Here is a 20,244-nt window from a genome sequence, read left to right as displayed (position 1 = left end):
CCACCTCCCCCTCCGGAGGAAACCAAGTGTGGCAAGATAAGTCACAGAAGCACACCTGGCTACAGGGGATCCCAGCAAAAACACTCCAGGTCTACACTCTAGGTATTTCACCACTGCCTGCTGGGGTCATGGTGGCACACAGAATCACAGGATCAATTAAGTTGGGAAAGACCTCTGAGACCATCGAGTCCAACTTATGACCGTGGTGTCGACCAGACCATGGCACTGAGTGCCACATCCAGTCTTTCCTTAAACACATCCATAGATGGAGATTCCACCACCTCCCTGAGCAGCCCATTCCAATGTCCAGCCACCTTTTTTGTGTAGAAATTCTTCCCCTGGCACAGCTCAAGACTGTCCCCTCACCCTGAAGCAGCGAAGCCAGCCCTGGAGCTGTATACTGAGTAGAGGGCACGGCACTCTCGCCAGGAGCCGGGCTGTCAGCGGGCGCGGCAGCGCTCACGGCCAGCGCTCCTCACCCACGCCTGCGAGCTCTCCCTTCCCGCGCCACCGGCACGGAGCTCCGTCGCTCTGAGTTTAGGCGGGGTGCCGCACACGCCGGGCAGTGCCGCACACGCCGGGCAGTGCCGCACACGCCGGGCAGTGCCGCACACGCCGGGCAGTGCCGCACACGCCGGGCAGTGCCGCACCGAGGCCCGGGGCAGCCTCTGCTCCCGCCCCTCGCCCCGGCTCACGGCCGGCACCAGGAAAAGCGCGGGCCGCCGGCACACCGAGCCCTCCTGGGGCCTCCTCCCGCGGCTCTCCGGGAAGCCGGGGCTCCGCCTGAGCCCCTCAGCCGGGCTCGGCGGGCGATGCCGCCCGGGGCTCCCCGGTGTCGGTGGCTGCCCCGGTTCCGGGGGAAGGCGGTGCGGTGCGGGCCGGGCTCACCTTTGAAGAAGCGCAGCGCCAGTCCGTAGAGCTCCTCCAGCGCGAAGCCCCAGCGTCGCTCCAGGCTCAGCGCCACCTCCTCCGCCGCCTCGCCGCCGGCCTCCGCCGCGCCCGGGGAGCCGGGGCCCGCTCGGCCCCGCCCCGCCGCTGGCTCGCCCTGCGCCGGCCGCGCTTCGCAGGGCGGCACCTCGGCGTTGGGGCTCAGCGTCAGCCCGTCCACCGAGACCTCGAGCCGGTCCGAGTTCAGCACCGCCGCCATCCTCCGCCGCCTCCCGCCCGCCCTCTGCCTCCTGCTCCGCTGCGGCGGCCACGTCCCGACTTCCCGTCCCCTCCGACCCGGATCTTCCGGGCCCGCCCACGACCCCGCCCCGCCCCGCCCCGCGGCTGCCGGGCCGCGGATGCACCGGGGGCTGGGGCTGGCGGACGGCTCGTCCCCTCCTCTCAGGGACACGGGCCGCTCCTCCTGGGCCTGGGCTGCAGCACCCCGGGAATGCCGGAACCTGAGTGTCTGCGGGAGCTGCCGCTGCGCACCCCTGTTCGCGCTTCTTGGTTAATCATGGTTTTTCAACAGGAGAGACTGCGGGAGCTGGGCCTGTCAAGTCTGGAGGAGACAAGACTGAGAGGGAATCCCATTAATACATAAAAATATCTGAAAGTACCGAGACTTTTCCGTGGTTCCCGTGGCAGGATGTGGAGCACTGGCCGTAAACTGTAACACAAGAAGTTCCACCTCAACACCTCAACCTTTTACATTGAGCCTGGCAGAGCCCTGGAAAGGCTGCCCAGGAGGTCGTGGAGTCTCCCTCTCTGGAGACATTCAAACCCCAGATGGATGGGTTCCTGTGTCACCTGCTCCAGGTGACCCTGCCTTGGCAGGAGGTTGGACTGGTGATCTCCAGAGGTCCCTTCTAACCCTAACAGTTCTATGATTCTGTAAAAGCCTTTGGGTCCAGGTGGAAGGTGGTGTAGGGTCTGCCACTGGCCTCTCGTCCTCCTCGCTCAGAAATCATGCTTCAGGCCTCACACAGGAGAGGAAAGAAATGAGGCAGGGAAAGGAAGAAAAGAGCACAAGGCAATTACTTCTTAAAGAGCTGTATCTGCAATTAGCTCATTCCCTTGTGACTGTGAAACACTGCTTACAATAATACTATTATCATGTGCTATGGAAGGGGAGAGAGTTGCTGCCATGCATGGCTGCAGAGGTTTATTGCCAGCTCACACAATCTTGCTTGCAGGATTTCGAGAGAGACTGCATTAGCATGGAGTGCTTTTGGTCACATTTCTCAGCCAAACCAAGATTCAGGCTGCACACCTGGGAAGTGGCACATCCATGCCTGGTGGGTGGTTCATGAAGCCAATGCTAAGGAAGACAACTGCATGCATCTGCAGGCTCCTGAAACTCAGGGGTGTGGGAGTCTCACCTGTCCCCTCAAAGCCTGTGCCCCCTTCTAGGGTTATGCCCTGAAGTTTGTCACACTGCCTAGTTTATCTGCCCTTCAAAGTGGCTTTGGATCCATCTGTTGATCTCTCAGGAATGTTGAAGAAATTTTATTGTCACACTTACAGAGTGCTTAGAAGCCTTTGGGTGAAAGGGACAAGAAATATAAAGCTATAAATTAACTTACTTCATTTCCATTTAGTATTTCTTGGGAGACAATGCCACTCAAGGCACAGTATACTACACGTGGGGCAGAATTTGGTTTGGATGATGAGTCAACTAAACTTCAAAATAAATTTTGCAACTAACTGGAAATCCTTTGTACCCCTTCACTAGCATTTTTGTTTATTGAGGATTGAATGTAACACTGTGTGGTTTGTTTTTTCCTGCCAAAGACTGCAAAATGAGGCTGTGCCATCCCCTTTTGTTGGTTGGAGCTCTCCAGAGCACACAGTTCTCTGTACTGACTATATGGTGCTACCTCACAGACTAGTCTAACAGCAGAACAAATTATTTCATCTCCTCATACAAGCCTGCACCCTGCCTTACAGGTCTGTCACTTCAGCATCATATCCAGTTCCACTTTAACATTTAATAGTTAATTTATAAATCACTTCTATGGAAATTTCAGTTTTTAGAGTTTTGGTCTGACACATTTCCTACTTGGCTTGAGGAGTATGCACTTAATAAATATTTTCTTCTGGCATCAATTCTACACTTTAATCCATAGTTCCTGCTTTAAGAAACCGAATTCTTTATCCTTAAAATGCATCCTTAGAGTAAGAGAAGCTGAAGTTCTGACTGATCCCTGTTGATTTTCTGTTTCACCCAAATGGAAGAAAATGCTTGCTTTCTATACTGTTAAAACCAGAGGTGTTTCTCCTTCATGGAGGGAGACTGGCCTGAAACCAGGCAGCCCTTAGTTTGTCTGTGTGTTTGGAGACCAAGCTAAATCCAAGATGCTGATGAGCTGATTTTGGAATAATTACAGAAAATTGATTTCTCTCCTGACAGGCTGTGTCCTGTAGTGAATGCTTGGAGTGTGCTCAGCGAATGTGAGGCCATTCCTCTCTCCTCGTGCCAGCTTTGCTCTGCCATGCAAGAGGCACGTGAGCTGGCACCAGTGGAGCAGCTTCCTCCACGCAGGGCACCATAAACTCTTGGAGAGATCCCAGCTGGAGAGGCTGACTGAAGTTCCTTCAGGTGTAGGAAGGGGAATAGCCTTTTTTTTTTTTTCTTTTTTTTCTTTTTTTAGGAAAAAATGAAACTTTCAATCCTAGGAGGAGTCAGGAAGTCTTGGTCTGGGATCACATAATAATGAATGATGAAAATTTTTCTAGAAGAAAAATTTGGATTTGCAGGGATGGTTATTTCAGCTTACTGTTTCCTAGTGTGCAGTCTGACTTGCAACACCTTCAGTGAATTGCTCATCAATCCTATAAGTGGAGACATATTTCCCACACGATTATGACAAAGAGTTCCCAATAATTTATGTGTTGGAGAAAACCCTTAGCTTAATTCACAGATAAGATGAAAATGCTAAGTCAGCCAGTAAATTGTTCATTCATTTCTTGAAACAGCAGCTTCTGCGTGGGAAAAAAAAAAGAAGAAACACAAGTCCCAGAGAGGGAGTCTGGTCCTGTAAGTACAGTAAGAAATGTAGACCTAGAAAATTTATAGAGAATAAATCAATTATTTAATTCAAGCTGCTGAATGTTTGACAGTTAAAAGTAACAACCTATTCACTGAAATTATACAGTAAAGAATCAAAACATTCATAGGACACTGGCCTCATGTAAACAAACAGCTCTTCCTGGTGGGAGAGTGAGGAGCCTGCCTCTTGCAGGTACCAGAGCACCAGTCCTTCCTCCTCTGGGAGGCTGTCTGCAGCCCTGGATGAAGCCCGTGTGCTTCCTGTGCCTTTGGCTGTCCTTAGGAGGAGTCCCACTCGTGTGGTGGTGTCTAACAGAGGAAGAGCCCCACTTTGAGAGATGTGGCCTAAGGTGGTGTTTGCTGCAGCAATGGCTGCTAAATATTTGATTATCTCAAATGCACATCTCTGAGCCGCTGGGTCTGGCACTGTGCTGTGGGCTCAGAAATGCAAATCTCTCATTCAGGAAATATTTTTATCAGTTTCTCAGGAATGCCTACATTCAATAGACTGGGTGTGACCATCACTCCCAGCCTTAGTGCTATGGTAGCAGCCCAGAGCTCCCATTGCTGGGAAGGAGTGGAGTGCCTGGTAGGATAGGCTACATGTATCTCTGAGAGGGTGAACAGGTTAATAGATGAATTAAATTCCTCAAAGTTTGGAAATTGAATTGCTTTTGTGACTATTAACAGGATTGACCTTTTCCTGTAACATGACAGACCTATTCCTCTTCTTACCGTCTTCATTTTCTATTCATGAGAGTTGTACTGGCTGAATAGAACCAGCACCAGAAGGAAGAAAGCATTCAAGCTCTTTTGGTTTAATTAAAAGTTTTCTCTTTGTCTGCCTTTTCTTACAGGACAGAGATAAGCTGTTTGGCTGGGAGCTGATCTGACACTGTAAAAACACCCAGGGAGGCACTGTTACAGTATAACGGACTCCTAACTCTGATAGAAATGTGAAGAAAAACAAATTTTATTTGTGCTTATGTCTGATACAATCCAGACTAAGATTATATTTTTGTTTTTCCCTTACAGTTCTCTTGATCACAGTCATTTCGTAGAAATTGACTTTGGATGTTGGAAAACACCTTTTTCCAGGACTTTGAATGAATCATAGAATCATTATCATCATTATCATCTGCCATTGTTGCCCATTTTGGTGACCACTCAACTTCATTTACCACAAAACTCCTCTTTTTTTTTGTCTGCTTGTTGCTTTTTATAAAGTTTAGGAGCTCACAGTGACCCTAATGTACGTGGTCAGACAGCAGATGTTCTCGGTAACTCTAGATGTTCAGGATGTGTTAAGCTCAAGGGTCACACTTCAATGCCTTGCATTTCTGTAGTAATTTACAGTGACATTCACACCAATTTCTCTAACTTACTGTATGAGGTGCAGAATAAGTTAATCGATGTAGGATCTTGGCAATACCTTTTTAGCCATGTCAGCAAATCCTGCTGAAATCAGGTTTATTGGCAGGGTGCTCGAGTAACTCCAGAGGAAACATACATGTGCTAAAGTCCATCTTCACTAAATATTCCCATTCTGAGAGACAACAATCATCCCATAGCATGGACGCAGTTATCCCAGCTACAGGTGAGCATGAAAGAGCAGTTCAGCCTCATAAATGAAGCGATACCAGTTCAATTATCTCACACTGATATGATTGCATCTGCTGCGGTGTAGCTGTGTAAACAGGCACGCCCTTCACGGGCACAGGACCTGGGAGAAGCAGCACAGCACTTTTATCTACAACAAGTCTTTGCCAAATGAGATACAACCAGGAATTGGAGCACTTCCTGAATTTAACCAACTCCTCTAATAAAGTGATTTTTCAGAAGAGAGAACAGGGAAATTGATGCAATTAGCAACTGCGCTTTTGGCTCTGTGCCCAGAAAAAACTGTGAACCAACAGCAGAATGATTTCTATCCATGTAAATTCAGAGCACTTATGGATGCTCTTTTCAAACACCTCCAGAAAGTGAGTTGTACCTCTGTGGCAGGGTCTGACCTCAACTAGCACATGTCCCCAAAGAGGACAGAGGTGGCACATGGCTGACCCTGAGCTCTGATGCTCCAGACACGTCCTCTTCTGTGCTGTGCTACATATCAGCTTCTTCCCTCCTGTGTCCTTTTCTTTTTTGACTTTATTTTCAAATGAACTGTATCTACCTTTGAGACTCTAAGCTATCCAGTGGCATGGGAAATGATAGGCAGAGAGATTTCTCTGCAAAACTGCTGCCCCTCCTGCCTCTCTCTTGGTAAGAGCAAGGCTATGTGTGCAACAGTGGCGCTATCCACGTCACTCTTTCTATTCAGCAAACAGAAGGATAACACACCTTTCAAAAGCATGCAGTAAGCCTGTCCCTCTGATTATCAGATGCACTCTTTAATGGAGAGCATGCTGCTGGTTCTCAGCTGCTCAGCTGTAGCTCACTTTTTTATGTTGTTGTTTGGGGTTATTTCTCCTGCTTTGAGTTAAATTGAGAATGAAGTTTCAAGTGATGTCTGCAGCTCTGGCCTGCTCCCAACCATACACCACACACTCCCATTAACACCCTGATTGCCAGCTCTTAAGCTGGTTGGGCCTCTCATCAATCCTCTTCACCTTTTCAAGCAGTTGAGTTGGAGGGCAGGCCTGGTTCACTAAGGGGTTAGGAAACCACTGACAGCAGCAAGAGCATACTGCTAGGAGCAGAGAAGTGAGGATGGGAGCAGGTTGTCCGTGTGAGCACCGCAGTTACATCCATGGGCTAGTGCCAAATAAGAGTGGTTGCACTCCACTGCTGCTCCCAGCTGTGTTTCCTGTCCTTTCCTTTGCACTGGATCTAGCAATGGAGTGGCTTCAGGGTGAATTGATCGAGCTGGCTGATATGGCTGCAAAGTCCTCATTTTATGGCATGGTTGGTTTGCCCCTGTTGTCAACAAGATGAACAGATTCTTCCTGTGGCTGCACAACCACTAAATGCAAAATAAGGAAAGCAGTGCAAATGGGAAACAGAGATAGAAAATAGCTTGTACATAGCCCAGCTGCAATACCAAACTGCAGCCTAAAGAGCAGCCATACCTATCCAGCCATCCTGCTGCTCCTGCCAGAGTCAGATCACTCGATAGTTTGCTTCCCTACCTGTGCTCTTCTGCTCTAATGAACATCTTTTCAGTACAGGAAGTCTATTTTCATCTCCCTTGTTCGATGTGAGTAGAACTGCACTCCAGCAGGCAATTTCAACCTCCTCTGATTTGTGGACTGCTAGTGGAGAGGCTGGCAGGACCAAATCTATTGACTTCCGTTCCTTTGTGACTTTTGTGGACCTTGGAAGTTACTCACAGAGGTAACAACTATAGACTGAAATGTACTGCACAGCAGAACTGCTGAGAATCACACAGGACTCATCGGAGCGGCAATAGTGCTTTTTCTCCTCTCATTTCTTTTTATTTCTTATGAAGGATAATAAAATCAGAGCAGATTATGGAGAGTGAGGCTAGTGAACAAAAATTGAAACTTTGAGCTAAAACCTTTTCAGTTCAGTTTCCTAATGGACAGCACAGAACAAACTACTGAGCCAGGACTTCCCATTCTCTCTGTCTGTGAGTAAGCTGTCTTTTTGGGAGATAAGCAGTAACATCCTTTCTTAGTAGTGGAAGATCCTGTGTTGCAAGCTAGAGTCACAAAGCTACATTTGTGTAGGGGCTGCATTAGCTAACTGTGCCTTCTCTTGGCTTAGAGATGCTCCTTTTGGAAAAGCTGTGGCTCCTCTCTCCATCATTGCTGAAGGCTGTATTTTGGTTCAAGGGGGTTTCAGTGGCAATACTGGCTTGCAGTGAAATGCGGCCTCCTTCCTTTTATACCTCTTCTCCCTCTCCCCCTCTCTCTCTCCTGGCTTTATTCCCAGATCTGATTCACAGCCCAGCCCTGTAAACTGAGTCAGTACAATTGTCAGGGTGAAAGGCTGCAAGGAGAGGAGTGGGAATGAGGGAGATGGCAAAAGAAATGGCAGGCGGGATCTGCTTAAGCTGCCAAACCCTTACTTTTCACCAACCCAGACTTCAACACTGTCATGTTTAGTACCTCCAGTCTGGCCCAGCCCCTTCAGCTAAAGTTGTCTGTGGTTTTTTTACACACCTTCTGGTCCCTATCTTGCTGATGACTGAGAGGAATTGCTGCTGAAGACATCATACGTTTTTCTCTTAAATACAGAGATACATGAATTGTTTTCCTTTCACATGCTTTGCTGCAAGATAATGAAACCTTTGAATGAAGAGGGGAACAACATATTAACATATAATTCAAAGTAATCATGAAGTCATCCACTTGGGACATCATCATGTACCTTGTTAAGTGGGGTCTGGGATGGCTGGCATGTGTGGGAAAAACAGGGCAATAGTTCTCAAAGGAAAAGCTTAACCAAGGTCAGTACATTTTACCAGCTAGATTCCTGAATAATATTCCCAGGAGAGAAGTATCTGAATGCCTGGGTCAGTGGTGATGTGCTCTTACACACAGTCCTAAAGCAGCAGAGGTTAACACTCAGAATGTCAGCACTGGCCCCTGAGATAAAACACTACCTGATGAAAGGAGCAATTCTCTGGAGTTCTGCCTGCAGAATCTATATAAGCTGGGCTGCACTCAAGGAGCCTTAGCAGTGCAGTTATGTGAGTTAAGACCTAGGTCTTTTGCTGATAAAAGCCCTCATCTAGGTGTAGCTAAACACACATAGGCAGGAGGAATGTGTCTTCAACCTCACTGAGATACAGCAAAAAACCGTATCTCTAGTATAGAGAAGCCCTTAGGATCAAAAGTACATGAATATCTCATGGTGTTGATTTTATTATAGGCCTCCACAGAGTGCCCATCACTAATTCTTGAGTAGCCTTTAAACAACAACAAAACAATGGTACAGAACAGGCTCTAATATTTGGAGCATCAATTGACATTTCTTTCTAGATCAAAAGCTGGGGAGGGAAATTCCTTGCTGGATGGAGTCGCAGGCATCATTGGTTGTGTGCCCATAACCTGTTAGCCATGACAGACAGCTGGTTCTTGCTAATCCTCTCTATCCAAAAAGAGGGCAGTAGCAATCTTTGAGGGTTGAACCTTATCACTCTGGTGTGAAATGCCACTTGCAGGTCAGTGGCTACTTGTTCCAACCCCCCTCGCTACATTTTGGGTGCAAAAATGTAATTATCTCACTGTTGATTACTTTAAGAGAATAGTCCAGTCTCCTGGCTTAAGTGGTCATGTCAGGAAGGGACTGGTCCTGATTAGGACTCCCAAATCCCACAGAAATAAGTAAGAGTATTCAGTATGATCTGGTTTGATGAGAATAACACTTACTTAGAGGCAAGTAATCTAATGCACAACAAAATATCTAACAATTTTCATCTTTCTAACTGTCATCTAAGAGACAGGAGAAAAATCCTTCAGAAGGGCTAGAAAGTCATGGAGATCCAAAGAAAAAAAACTGTTATAACCACATGTGAAAGAAACAAGATGTTAACTTTAGGGTCACATTCATTGCAAAGGGGTCCAAATTTTCAGTTAATTTTATTTTTTGAAAGAGCTTGTTTTCCTCAACTTGTAAATTATATTAGAGGGAAATACACGTGTTTTGAAAGGAAGTAATGTTTTTCCCCCAGTGACACAGCACAAGGTGTTCCCTTCTAATGTGTTGCAGGAGCTGATGATTCCTCCTGAAACCTCAAAGATCAAAGACTACAAAGAAGTAGTGAAAGGATTAAATAAATCACTTGGTCACCGTGGAAAATCATAGCCAGGCAGTCAGAATACCGGGAGCCAGAGGTTTCCATGGCTATTGTACGAGACAGACAGCTTCATCTTGTCACCCATCTAGGACTGCAGGACTGTTTTTTCTCTTCTTTAATCAAATGGGCTCATGGTCAACAATTTACCAGTCTCATTTCTAGAAGTGTGGAATTCATAAATCCTCAGACAAAGGTAAAGAAAAGCTTTGCAAAAAGTTTCAGCTGTCCCTATTTAGAATGGAGGCTGCTCAATATCTAAAGAACTGAGTTCTTAGTTGTCAAGAGATATAGTAAAATCTTAAATAATCTGCAGACTGTTAGAGGCACTGGCTGGGAAGTTATTTATTGTTCAAGGATTCCCAGTATCCTGTTTCCTAGGTGCCATTAAAAAACCCACACAGCCTTTAATTCCACAGCAACTCATCTCCCCTATAAATGTGATACCATTATGTGTACATGGTTGGACATGAGAAATGTGCCAGCTCTTACCTGACACCATATTGCTACACACTGTAGCATGTAAATTAGTCTCTGTGTTGACACAAGTCACCTTTCTTCAGCGTCACTTTATTTAAACAAGCATACAGTGTGTTTGCATGTGTATCTGTAGAAGAAACCACCTCCCCAGCCAGGTCCTTTTCCTGCTCACGCTGTGAGCCTACAGTGAACAGCCAGGAGCCCTGGCAAGGTGGGGGAGCCCGAGGGGGGTTTCCAGAGAGCCGTCAGGGAGTCAGGGAAGGATAGGCACCAGGGCTGCTCCCTGGCTCCCTCCCAAGCTTTCTGTCTGCCTGGAGACTGCTTGCTTTCATTTCTGGGTGCCTCTGATTTCCTCATGGATCAAACATTCCTGCCTGGGAGCTGGGTGCAGCCAGCGCTCAGAGACATGCCAAGCCCATCCCATGGTGTGCATGTTTCCATCCCAACGGCTTTGGCTGATACCAACTCATTCCTCACGTTGCCTGACTATCCTGTCACCTCTGCTAACAGCCGTGTTTGGCACCGACCATTTCCTCACAGACTGCTGAGCTCACGGCTGCTCCAAAGCCGTGTCACAGGAGTTTGCACATCCCTTGGATCGGGCTGCTCCCCACCCACACTACAAGGGCCTATCTGCACTACAAACCAAACCACCCTGCCTACAACATTGCAGCCACTTTGCACTATTTAGTCCTGTCAGGATGTAGAAAGGAGCTGGAAGCTCTGCGAGGCAGGAGGGTGCTGCCCCTTGGCATGGCTGGTCCCCACTAAGGCCATGCCAAGCCACGGCTCAGCCCAGCAGGAATTCAAGTACTGTGAGAGTGTGCAGTGCTAGCACAACTCCACAGTCATCCACTTCTATCTGTTCACTCTAGATTATTAAATCCCTGCTTTTATGGGAAATTTTGCCCTGGTCAGTGTTTTTTTTAACATATATGGCCAAATCTAGTTAAGGATGGAAATGGGTTTTATATGTTGGGTAACATATTGATGGACTTAGCCCATGCAAGAGGTCAGTTTGTAAGTGTGTGTGTGAACAACACCCAGCAGAACTGCCCAAAGGAAGGTTTGCTGCTCTGTTGTCACTGTGTAGGGATCAGTGATTGCACATAGTCAATGTGAGGTAAAAAGTCAGTCAATTTTGCAAATCCAGGTAAAATTACCTTTCTGTTAACAAACTGTGCAAAATTACTGTTTGTCTAACCTTGAATTCCTCCTGGTTTCTGGGGAGATTATGTCCCAAATTCCTTGAACTACATAATGATTGCTATTGTATTTTATTTTGGTTGCATGAAGATGAAGTAGGGCGGACTTGTAATACACCAGAGACTGTGTAGAGCAGCAGCTGTTACACTTTCAAAGAGCATTACTGAGCTTTTTATAGTTGGCTGCAGTTGACATCATGGCTAAATAGAGTCTTGCTCTAAAATATATTCCACCCAGCCTATGCAACCTGAAATCTGTGCATTGCTGGGAGGAGAGAGGGTCACAGGAAGCAATGCAATATCAACACAGAAGTAAAAGCCTAGGGATGTGTTTGCTTTTTTTTCCTGCATCCATTAGAAATGCCCTTGAATATTTTTTTCCAGGAAGAACAGAAACCTCTGGAGAAGAAGGACAGAGTGAAACCTGTCATCTCAGGATCAGCAATCAAATCTGGCTCAGGTCAGCAGTGACCAACAGCTGTAGTACCTCACTTAGTGCCTCATGGAAGACTGTCCAAACCAAAAGAGGCCAAATTCTTTTACACTGTTATCACTGGTGCCACCAGGATGCTGCTGGAAGCTGGGAAAAAGCTACTGTGCAGTAAAAATCATTGGAGAGGAGCATCACATGCACAGCTCCCTTTCTGGACTGGACCAGCAGCTTCCAGAGCTTTTGGGAGAGAGCTCTGCACTGTGCTCACTATTAAGAAAATAACAAAGCTGAGTTAGTTGAAACAAAGCTGAAGCTTATCCAGGACTCAAGTCTAGCCCCTAAAATGTCTAAATCTACACTGTCCTTGAGAGTGTCTGAGTATCTTTACCTGTATCTCTACAGCTGGGCATACTCCATGTGAATGGCCTGGGTTTTCTGGGGTACTTTCACAGCTTTACTGTGAAAAACTGCACTGCACCTCCTCTCTGAGTCTGTGACTGAGGACTCTTGGGTTTTCAGATATGGTTTCTTCTGGGATCCTAAATGACCTCATGGAGAAATATCAACATCTTACTCTTTGCCTGACTTCTGTTTCATCTTACAGAGACCCACTGTCCTGGCAAGAAGTCCCTCTAGGGGGCCAAGACAGGGATATCTAACCTGCCTTTACCAGGAAAGACTGCAAAATGAGAGGAGACAGTGCATCACCAGTCTGTGAGCTTTCCTGTTGGTTAGATGGCTGGCCAAAAACGTCACAGGTGAGACTTACTGGCACAAGCCCTTTCACAATCTGACACTGTTTACTGTTTGTAGGGTGTGATGGCACAATTCCTCCTGCAAACTGCACAGACACAAGCCTCCTCTCTGCTGCAAAATGCATTATCCTTGTGGCCAAATGAATCAGCACGTACACAGCGTAGCAGCCAGGACTGACCAGCACTGCCTTCCCCTTCCAAAATGTCAAACGAATTGCTGCTTCACCATATGACACCAGTAACCACACAAGTCTCCCAGCCTCAGGGTTGTTGCTGTCCTCTTTATATTATGCTCACCTTCCTATTCATATCAATGTTCAATGATTAACTCCCAAATGGCTGAAACTCCACCCAGAGAAAAAAAAATTGCAATGATCTAAATTATCGCTATTTTGCAAGGGCTCCAAAGAGCACTTCATCACTTGTTTTTTCACAATTCATGATTTTTACATGCCTACATGGAGAAAACCAGCAACCTGGACCCATAGATCTTGAGAAGATTTCACAGGAGCAGCTCTCCTTTAGCTGTGAAAAAAAAGTGAGTAAGTCTTTAGTTTTGTGTGATGTGGTCAGCTCCAGCTGCTGAATACATGGCCCAGTGTTTGAGAAGTGACCCTGGGAACTATGGACAGGCAAACAATTCACTCAGACCTGGAATGAATGACCTGGTCTCTTTGTGCCTACACATTTTACATAGTCCTAAGTAAAATTCCCACCTGAAAACAGCTTTTGCACTTTGGTTAGACAAAGGTATCTGGTAAAGCTGCACTGCTTCAAGATTAGGAGAGAAGGAAGCAGGCACCAATCCATTTCTGGAACAGGCATCTTCTAGGAACAACCCTGTGTTTCTCTGCTAGTGTGCCATGCACCTTCTCTTCAGCAATGGTGTCACATGCAAGTTACAATGGCATTTGATAGGTGTCTGAGACAGCTCAGACTTGGTTATACACTATTAATGGCAACTTGCTGCTGTGGAAATCTGAAGGGCAAATTTGGAATAAAGGAGGTCAGGTGGAGTAGATGAGGAAAGAGTGCAACATGTGGGGGGTTGACTTGGCTGGGCACTTGCATGGCTCTTAGGAATTATCCTGGTCTCTAAAGCAGGAGTCTGCTCCATGCAGCCAGAAGAAAGATCACCTTTTAGCTGAAGAGATGCAAAAGCAAGCTCTGTGGGAAGGTAGGATCAATCCTTGGTCTGCTAGGTTTTTTAGTGGCAGCAGGTTCCCTGTTTATCCTGGACTGCTTTGTACATGCCAGGACTCTTGCTGCCTTAGTTGATAAAAAACACAGAGGAAGGAGAGATCAACCAAGAGCGATTAATCAAAGAAAACTCCTTTAAATATAAATTTTAAATTGATGGGAAAATATTCTCACTTCTGCCCTTATCCTGGCAAAATTGAAAAGAAATACAATGTTTTTGAAATGCCAGAAACAGTTATGCTGGCACTGACCAAGACACACATGATCTAAAACATCCAGGTGATGCTGTGATTGATATCCTGCCCAGCTTTGCAATTTCCAGTCACTGTTATAAATATTTTGTCTCCAGATGTATTTCAGGCATTGTCAGTGAGTGGCAAAAGAGGCCAGCAGCAATGGAACTGCAAATAGAAACCTACACTATGACACTGCTGCACCCTGGTTTGATCACTCAGACCTGCAGCAAACTCTCAGCATTCCTTTAGACCTTCTCTTACCTCAAATACCCAAAAAGAGGTACCCCAGCTGCAGAGATGTGACTGCAAAAGAGGAAAATCATGGTCTTGTAAAGACGTGGGGGATGACTAAGATGGCTGCAGGGATCACCCCAGGCCGGAGTCACTCTTCATCTTGGACTGCTGTTGTCTCATCTGGAGGAATAAATGTATTTGCTCCTTGCCACGTGTCCAGCAGTACATAGAGCCTTCCAGGAGCAGGGAAGAAAAGCTGTCAAGGAAAAAAGTCTTAAATCCCCCAAGTAATGTGTAAAATGAGCTTGGTCATATGCAAAAGAGGGGTAAGAATCGAGGGGACTAAAAGATAATGGAGAAAGAGATTAAAGTACCAATAAAAGGAAGGAGAGGACGACCTTTACTCAAGAAAGGAGAGGATCGGAATAAGAAGGTGACAAGGCTGCGGCCTTGGCAAACAGAGCCAAAGTCAAATAGAAAAATTACCCTGCCAGAAATAAAAGCAGAGGAGTTGAGCTTGAATAAAGGGGAAGAAAAACAGCTGTCATGTAAAATGGGAGTAAGAGAATGAGCAGGGCAGCCCAGGGGGGAAGTGGTGCAGGCTGGAGGCAGGGACATGCCTCAGAGAGCACCTTTGCCAGAGGAGTGAGCCAACACACAGGACGCTATTGGACAACTTACCTGGGATGGCTGAGGCAGGGGGACGGGATAGTGGGGGAGGAGGATGGAGATACTGTTCTGTGCAAATGTGGGGAGCTTCTGTGTGAGTCAGGCACCAGAAAATTGTGCTGTGGGCTTACAAAAGTCAGGATAACCCACAGAAATAATGCCTACCAAGTGTGTTACATGGCACTTCTCTTTAATTTGATTTTAAATAGCAAAGGAATACGAGTCAATTCATGCACAGAAGAGACTTCATCTAGTGGCATAGTAAGCACTGCACTCCCTAGCTATGATCCTGTGGTACTGCTGATTTAATGATCAACTGCAAAACCTCAGCTCAGGTGAAACTTCCCACGTTCCATCCACATGTTAAACCTGAGAATCTTCCAAACTTTACAGAGGCTTGAAAACCTTTGAAATTAAAGAGCCCAGAAAAAAATGCAAGAACAAAACCAAAACAGTTTTGTTGTAAATGTTATATGAGACTAAAAGTCCCTCATCTCCAAAACTGATCAGAAAAGAGGGTGGGAAACATTTAGAATGAATGATTAGACTGAAACCAGAGCACTGACCTTGGCACATGCCTGAGAAGAAGCAGGGAAGCATAGGGAAGCCAGATGAAGGATTCTCCCTCTCAGAGAGGAAAGACTTGGTGGATTTTAATAGCACCAGGGCAGCCAAGGGCAGAGAAAGACCATGGCTTTGTGTTCATATTGTAACAGGCATCCAACCATAGCAGGACGGTTCTGGTTCTATGTGTTGTCTTCTGGTTTTGAATCATCGGAGCAAAACTTACTTCACATTTGGATCCTTTGCTCAATAACCATAAGACACAAGCTGTAACAAACAAACAAAAAAAGTAACATTTACATAAAAATCCATTCATTTCAACAACTCATGCTCTCAGATACCAAACACTGCGAAGTTCAACACAGAAACAAAGAAACTTGTGACTCATTTTTTAAGTTGGAGTAGAAGGAAGAGCTTACCACATGCAGAGGACGATGATAAGGTTTTAAGAGCCTGCCAAGAAAAGGTAGAAAACAATGCCCTAACACTGCTTGCTAAGGCTAAGGAGCCTGAAAAGAGAAGAGAGGGGACTGTTTGGAGTTTTTCTTGCTGTTATCCAGTACTGTTAGAGGAAGATGTGACCTCTCTACTATCCATGACCCTGCCTTCCCCTGCCTGCCCTACTCTGTGTGTATATTCTGGTGGCACCCTAGCAGGCTGCCTCTCTTAAGTAGGTGCTGAATGAAAAGGAGGAAAACGCGGTCCCATCTTTTTCCTTAGCTCTTGTGTCCTTATCTTTTTCCTTCTTTCTTTTTTTGTTCATCTGCAGATACATTCTTTGCTTTCACAGTCAATTAATTAAACATTATTGAGAGTTTGGATAACAGTTATTTTGTACGCACAACCACCTGCATCAACAGTTCTCAGTCCACCTTCATCAAGGAAAATATCTCTAAGAGTTGGGTATGACCCTGTTCAGAGCATGTGAGTAAGCAAAACAATACTGTAAATTCTATTAAGCAGAAGATTTAGGCTCTCTCACAATATAAATATAAAATCAAAGAGAGCACAGAGAGAAATTGCAACAAGGATTTGTTTAAGCCCAGGGTTTGCTGCCACAGCAAACTTGGTGGGACTGCCCTCTCACTGCAGAAGCACCAGTGAGAGTCAGGTACATGCACCCTGCCATTCTCAGGGTATCTCAAAACCCAAAGGTAAGCTGAGGTTTAAGTTTATTTAAATTCAACACGAAATATCCCCTGCTCTTTCAACCAGCCTCTCCTATCTCCAGGTAGCTTCCTCCCTACTGCCCTTTCCCTCTTCCCACCATTTCCTCTTATCTCCCCCCACTCCCAAATCCTGAATCTTCCTCTCCCTCCGATGGTGGAGAGCCAGCTGCCAGCCATCAGACATACTCTGCTCTTGCCCTGTTGCTGTGTCTGGGTCCTCTCTGAACTTGGGCATCTTGCCCCAAATCTGTTCCTGTTGGGAATTAGCAAATACAGCCCCTTGATCTTTTCATATGCATTTGCTGGGTTTTTACGCCTCCCCCACCGATTCCTTCAAGGCTCTCTGTGTCTGAAGCTCTTATCAACTCCTCGGAGCAGAATACACGAATGGCACCACCAGGTCTTGAAGTCACGTCTCACACCTCTCAGGAAATGGCTCACCCCACCAAGTCACATCCCCCTCCTAAGCACAGGGCTAAAGTCACAAGATACTATTAGTTCCTCATGGCCAAAACCAAGGAGACACGGCAGCTGAATTTTCAAAGGAACATAAATCATACATATATAGAGGTAATCAGGCCTGAGCCAAGCAAGGCAGGCATCTTTCAGAGAGAACATAACCTCTTGTCACATTGCATTTATTTTAACCCTCTATTTGTGCACAGAGCTGCTGGGCAAGCCTGTTGTTCTGAAATAACCTGTGCAGGGGATTGATGTCATCAGGCTCTGACATCGTTCTGGTTCTCCAATGCCATGGGCTCCATCCCACTGGAGATGTGCCCCAAGTACCTTTTGTACCCCTATCAGTACAAAAGCACTGAAAGGGGTTCAGCCCAGCCCCGTGGTCACAGGTCACACTCAGGACACTGTGACAGCACCATCTCCCTTTCACTCCCCAGTGCCCAGGCAGCCACTGCCCACTGGGACAGCCTGGAGCATGGCCAAGGCCCATTTCTGACTGGCTGTATCCACCTCATTGTGTCCCAGCTAGAGGGGAACACATTCCCTGGGCTGACCAGCAAGGCAAGCCCCCTCTTCCCTCAGAGGACTGTGCCAAGGAGGGACTCTCAGGAACTCAGCTGAATATCCACAATGGACAGGAATATATTTCAAGGCATCTGCAAACCATGCCAGAGTGAGGACTATACACAGCCCACCCCACTCAGGTTCTTCCTTGTTAAAGCTGTGAGGACTAGAAAAATGACAACTCTAAATTAAAAACATGACATCATTGTAAGATCTCAAAACTCTACCTAAAAGCCTGGATGGGCCTCAATATATAGATTTTGTGTCTGTACATTGGGAAGACCTGGTAAACCTCTAAAAGCATTTGGAGATTGTAAATAGCTTTGTCACAATGACTAGAAGCAATCAAGGGAAATTAAGTATTCCTATAAAGATTTCCTCTTAGGCAGAATGAAAAAACCTCAAAACCTAAGCCTAGCATGCATTACCAATTTTTGCTATCAGGGCCTTGCTAGAGAAGCTGGAAATTATATAGTATTTTCCTGACAGCAGAAAGTCTGGAGCAAATGTAGTTATATATGCAACCATAAAAATGTGTCTGGACTACAATTAATTTAATTTGTGAGATAATTATCCTGGGATTGCTTCTTCAGGGACAAGCTATTCAGGGACAGCTTAAACTTAACAGCAAAAATATGGTTTTAGTTTTTCTTAAACTTTCTCTAAATTAATGAAATCAGGTTTGTGTGACTACTGTCCATTTTTCTGGTCAATCTCCTAATACATGGAGAGGGACTTTTTACAAGGGCATGTCATGACAGGACAAGGGTAAATGGCTTCAAACTGTGGGTAGGTTTAGATTGGATATTAGGAAGAAATTCTTTACTGTGAGAGTGGTGAGGCCCTGGCACAGGTTGCCCATAGAAGCTGTGGATGCCCCATATTGGGTTCAAGGCCAGGATGGATGAGGCTCTGAGCAATCTGGTCTGGTGGAAGGTGTCACTGCTCATGGCTATGGGGTTGATCTTTAAGGTCCTTCCCAATCCAAATCTTTCTATGATTCTGTCATAAGATTTGAACTTTTTGGCCAATTTCAATTAAAACTGATGTAGAAATTGAGATCTCCAAGATACCAAATCTTTGCAAATTTAGTCAGGTTGACAAGAGGCTGCTAAATCTCCACTACTAAAAACCTCAGTCGAGGGTTTAGTGACCAGAGAATTAATGTTGAAGAAAGCAACCAAAAATAAAAGAAATAATAAACCTTGCTGGAATGACAAAAGAATGCACAAACTGTGTCCCTACAGAGTCCCAAGGAACAGGGTGATGTGACATCTGACAAGCCAAAGGAGTTTGAACACAGCCCAGACTGCACAGCTGGTTACAAATCACTGCATGGCAAAACCCCTGGTGTCCCATTCCCTGCAGGAGTGAGCAGCAGAGCTAATGCTAACTAAATAACTAACATGTTACTTACTTAAAGGGGTGTGTTTGTCTTGTCAGCAAAGCGACGACTGAGTGTCACACTACTGCCTACTCTTGCCATGCATTCTGGGATGCTTCCCAAGCTCCAGTTCCTCAAGTCACATAAAGCAGGATCTTAGACTGCACATTCAAAAGATGACTTTGTAGCCCCAAAAACCTGAGAGAACCTCCCCAGCTTTACATGCAAAAGGCTGAAGAGCCAGCTAGGCGGAAAAGTCACCACAGGGCCTTATGTCCCCCTGCTTCTCCACAGTCTTGGTGTTTCACAGCCTGTCTTACCCTTGCTGGATGCTCAGAGCTGGCAGCAGTGATGTGAGAGTGTGCTCTCCAGCTGAAGCTTAAAACCATTTTATTGCAGGTACAGGTACATTTTGTATTGTGAGTCCTCTTGGCACAGATTCCTCAGTGCTGAGGCACTCCCAGCACAGACAAAAGCACAAAAAGTTTCTCTCCTGACAAATAGAGTGAAGATCAATGCCAACAGCTTCTGAAGTGGCCTGTAACTTTTGATAGCAACACAAGGCTGTCTGCTTTTCCCTTAGAGATAGCTCTCACAGTTTTAGCCATCCTAATTTAAAAAAGCAAGCCACTTCTGGACTTCTGTCACAGCTTCTGCTTCTCAAGGAAAGACATAAAATCCCCCTTTGTGCCTCAGTGGAACCCAAATAAAAGCAAGTCTACAAAACAGGAAGGGACATGATTTAATGTCTTCTAAATGCTTCCAGCCCTTACCTGGGTATGACTCCATGCAGATGCTGGCAGCTACAAGGCATCAGAAACTTCCTTGTCAGACTACAAGGGGCACAGCAGGATGGAAAACTACTTGTCAGGGAAAGGAAGTTCCACTGAATCCAGACACAGCACTTTTTCCTTGCTGCAGGAGGCATACTGCACTACCCCACAGGTGCAGCTTTTAGGACACCAGTGGGATGATACTCTGTGGGAGCTGTGGAGATGTGTGCCAGCATTGGGTTGGGAGAGAACTGCCAGAAGGAAGCAAGGAGGTGTCTTTCATGCCATCCTGCTTGCCTGGGAGGAGGGCAGAAGCCTCCTATTCTGATGTCCACCTAACAGCACACTCCTTTACAATCAATACTGTCCCCCTTGC

At 46.1% G+C, this 20,244-nt stretch overlaps 1 protein-coding gene and 1 long non-coding RNA gene across 3 annotated transcripts in view; one reads left to right on the top strand and one right to left on the bottom strand.

Annotated features, from left to right (window-relative positions):
• ACBD3 (acyl-CoA binding domain containing 3) overlaps positions 1 to 20,244 on the bottom strand; it is a 41,140-nt gene that overhangs the window by 16,454 nt on the left and 4,442 nt on the right. The window contains exon 2 of one of the 2 annotated variants that reach the window (XM_088161109.1): positions 15,519 to 15,783. In XM_088161109.1, coding sequence (XP_088017235.1) covers positions 15,519 to 15,552 — 34 coding nt within the window. In that variant the 5' untranslated portion in view covers positions 15,553 to 15,783. Of the gene's footprint in view, positions 1 to 888; positions 1,168 to 15,518; positions 15,784 to 20,244 lie in introns of those variants that run through there. The other variant, XM_014877468.2, reaches the window with a different exon arrangement.
• On the top strand, positions 1,265 to 5,080 carry LOC148224202 (uncharacterized). Its single transcript, XR_015802172.1, has 3 exons — positions 1,265 to 2,877; positions 3,907 to 3,967; positions 5,015 to 5,080. It is a non-coding gene; the product is annotated as an uncharacterized LOC148224202 (long non-coding RNA).

Source organism: Sturnus vulgaris, chromosome 3 (genome assembly GCF_052056855.1).
Source record: "Sturnus vulgaris isolate bStuVul1 chromosome 3, bStuVul1.hap1, whole genome shotgun sequence".
Classification (NCBI taxonomy): Eukaryota; Metazoa; Chordata; class Aves; order Passeriformes; family Sturnidae; genus Sturnus; species Sturnus vulgaris.
This window is presented reverse-complemented; position numbering and strand designations above follow the sequence as displayed.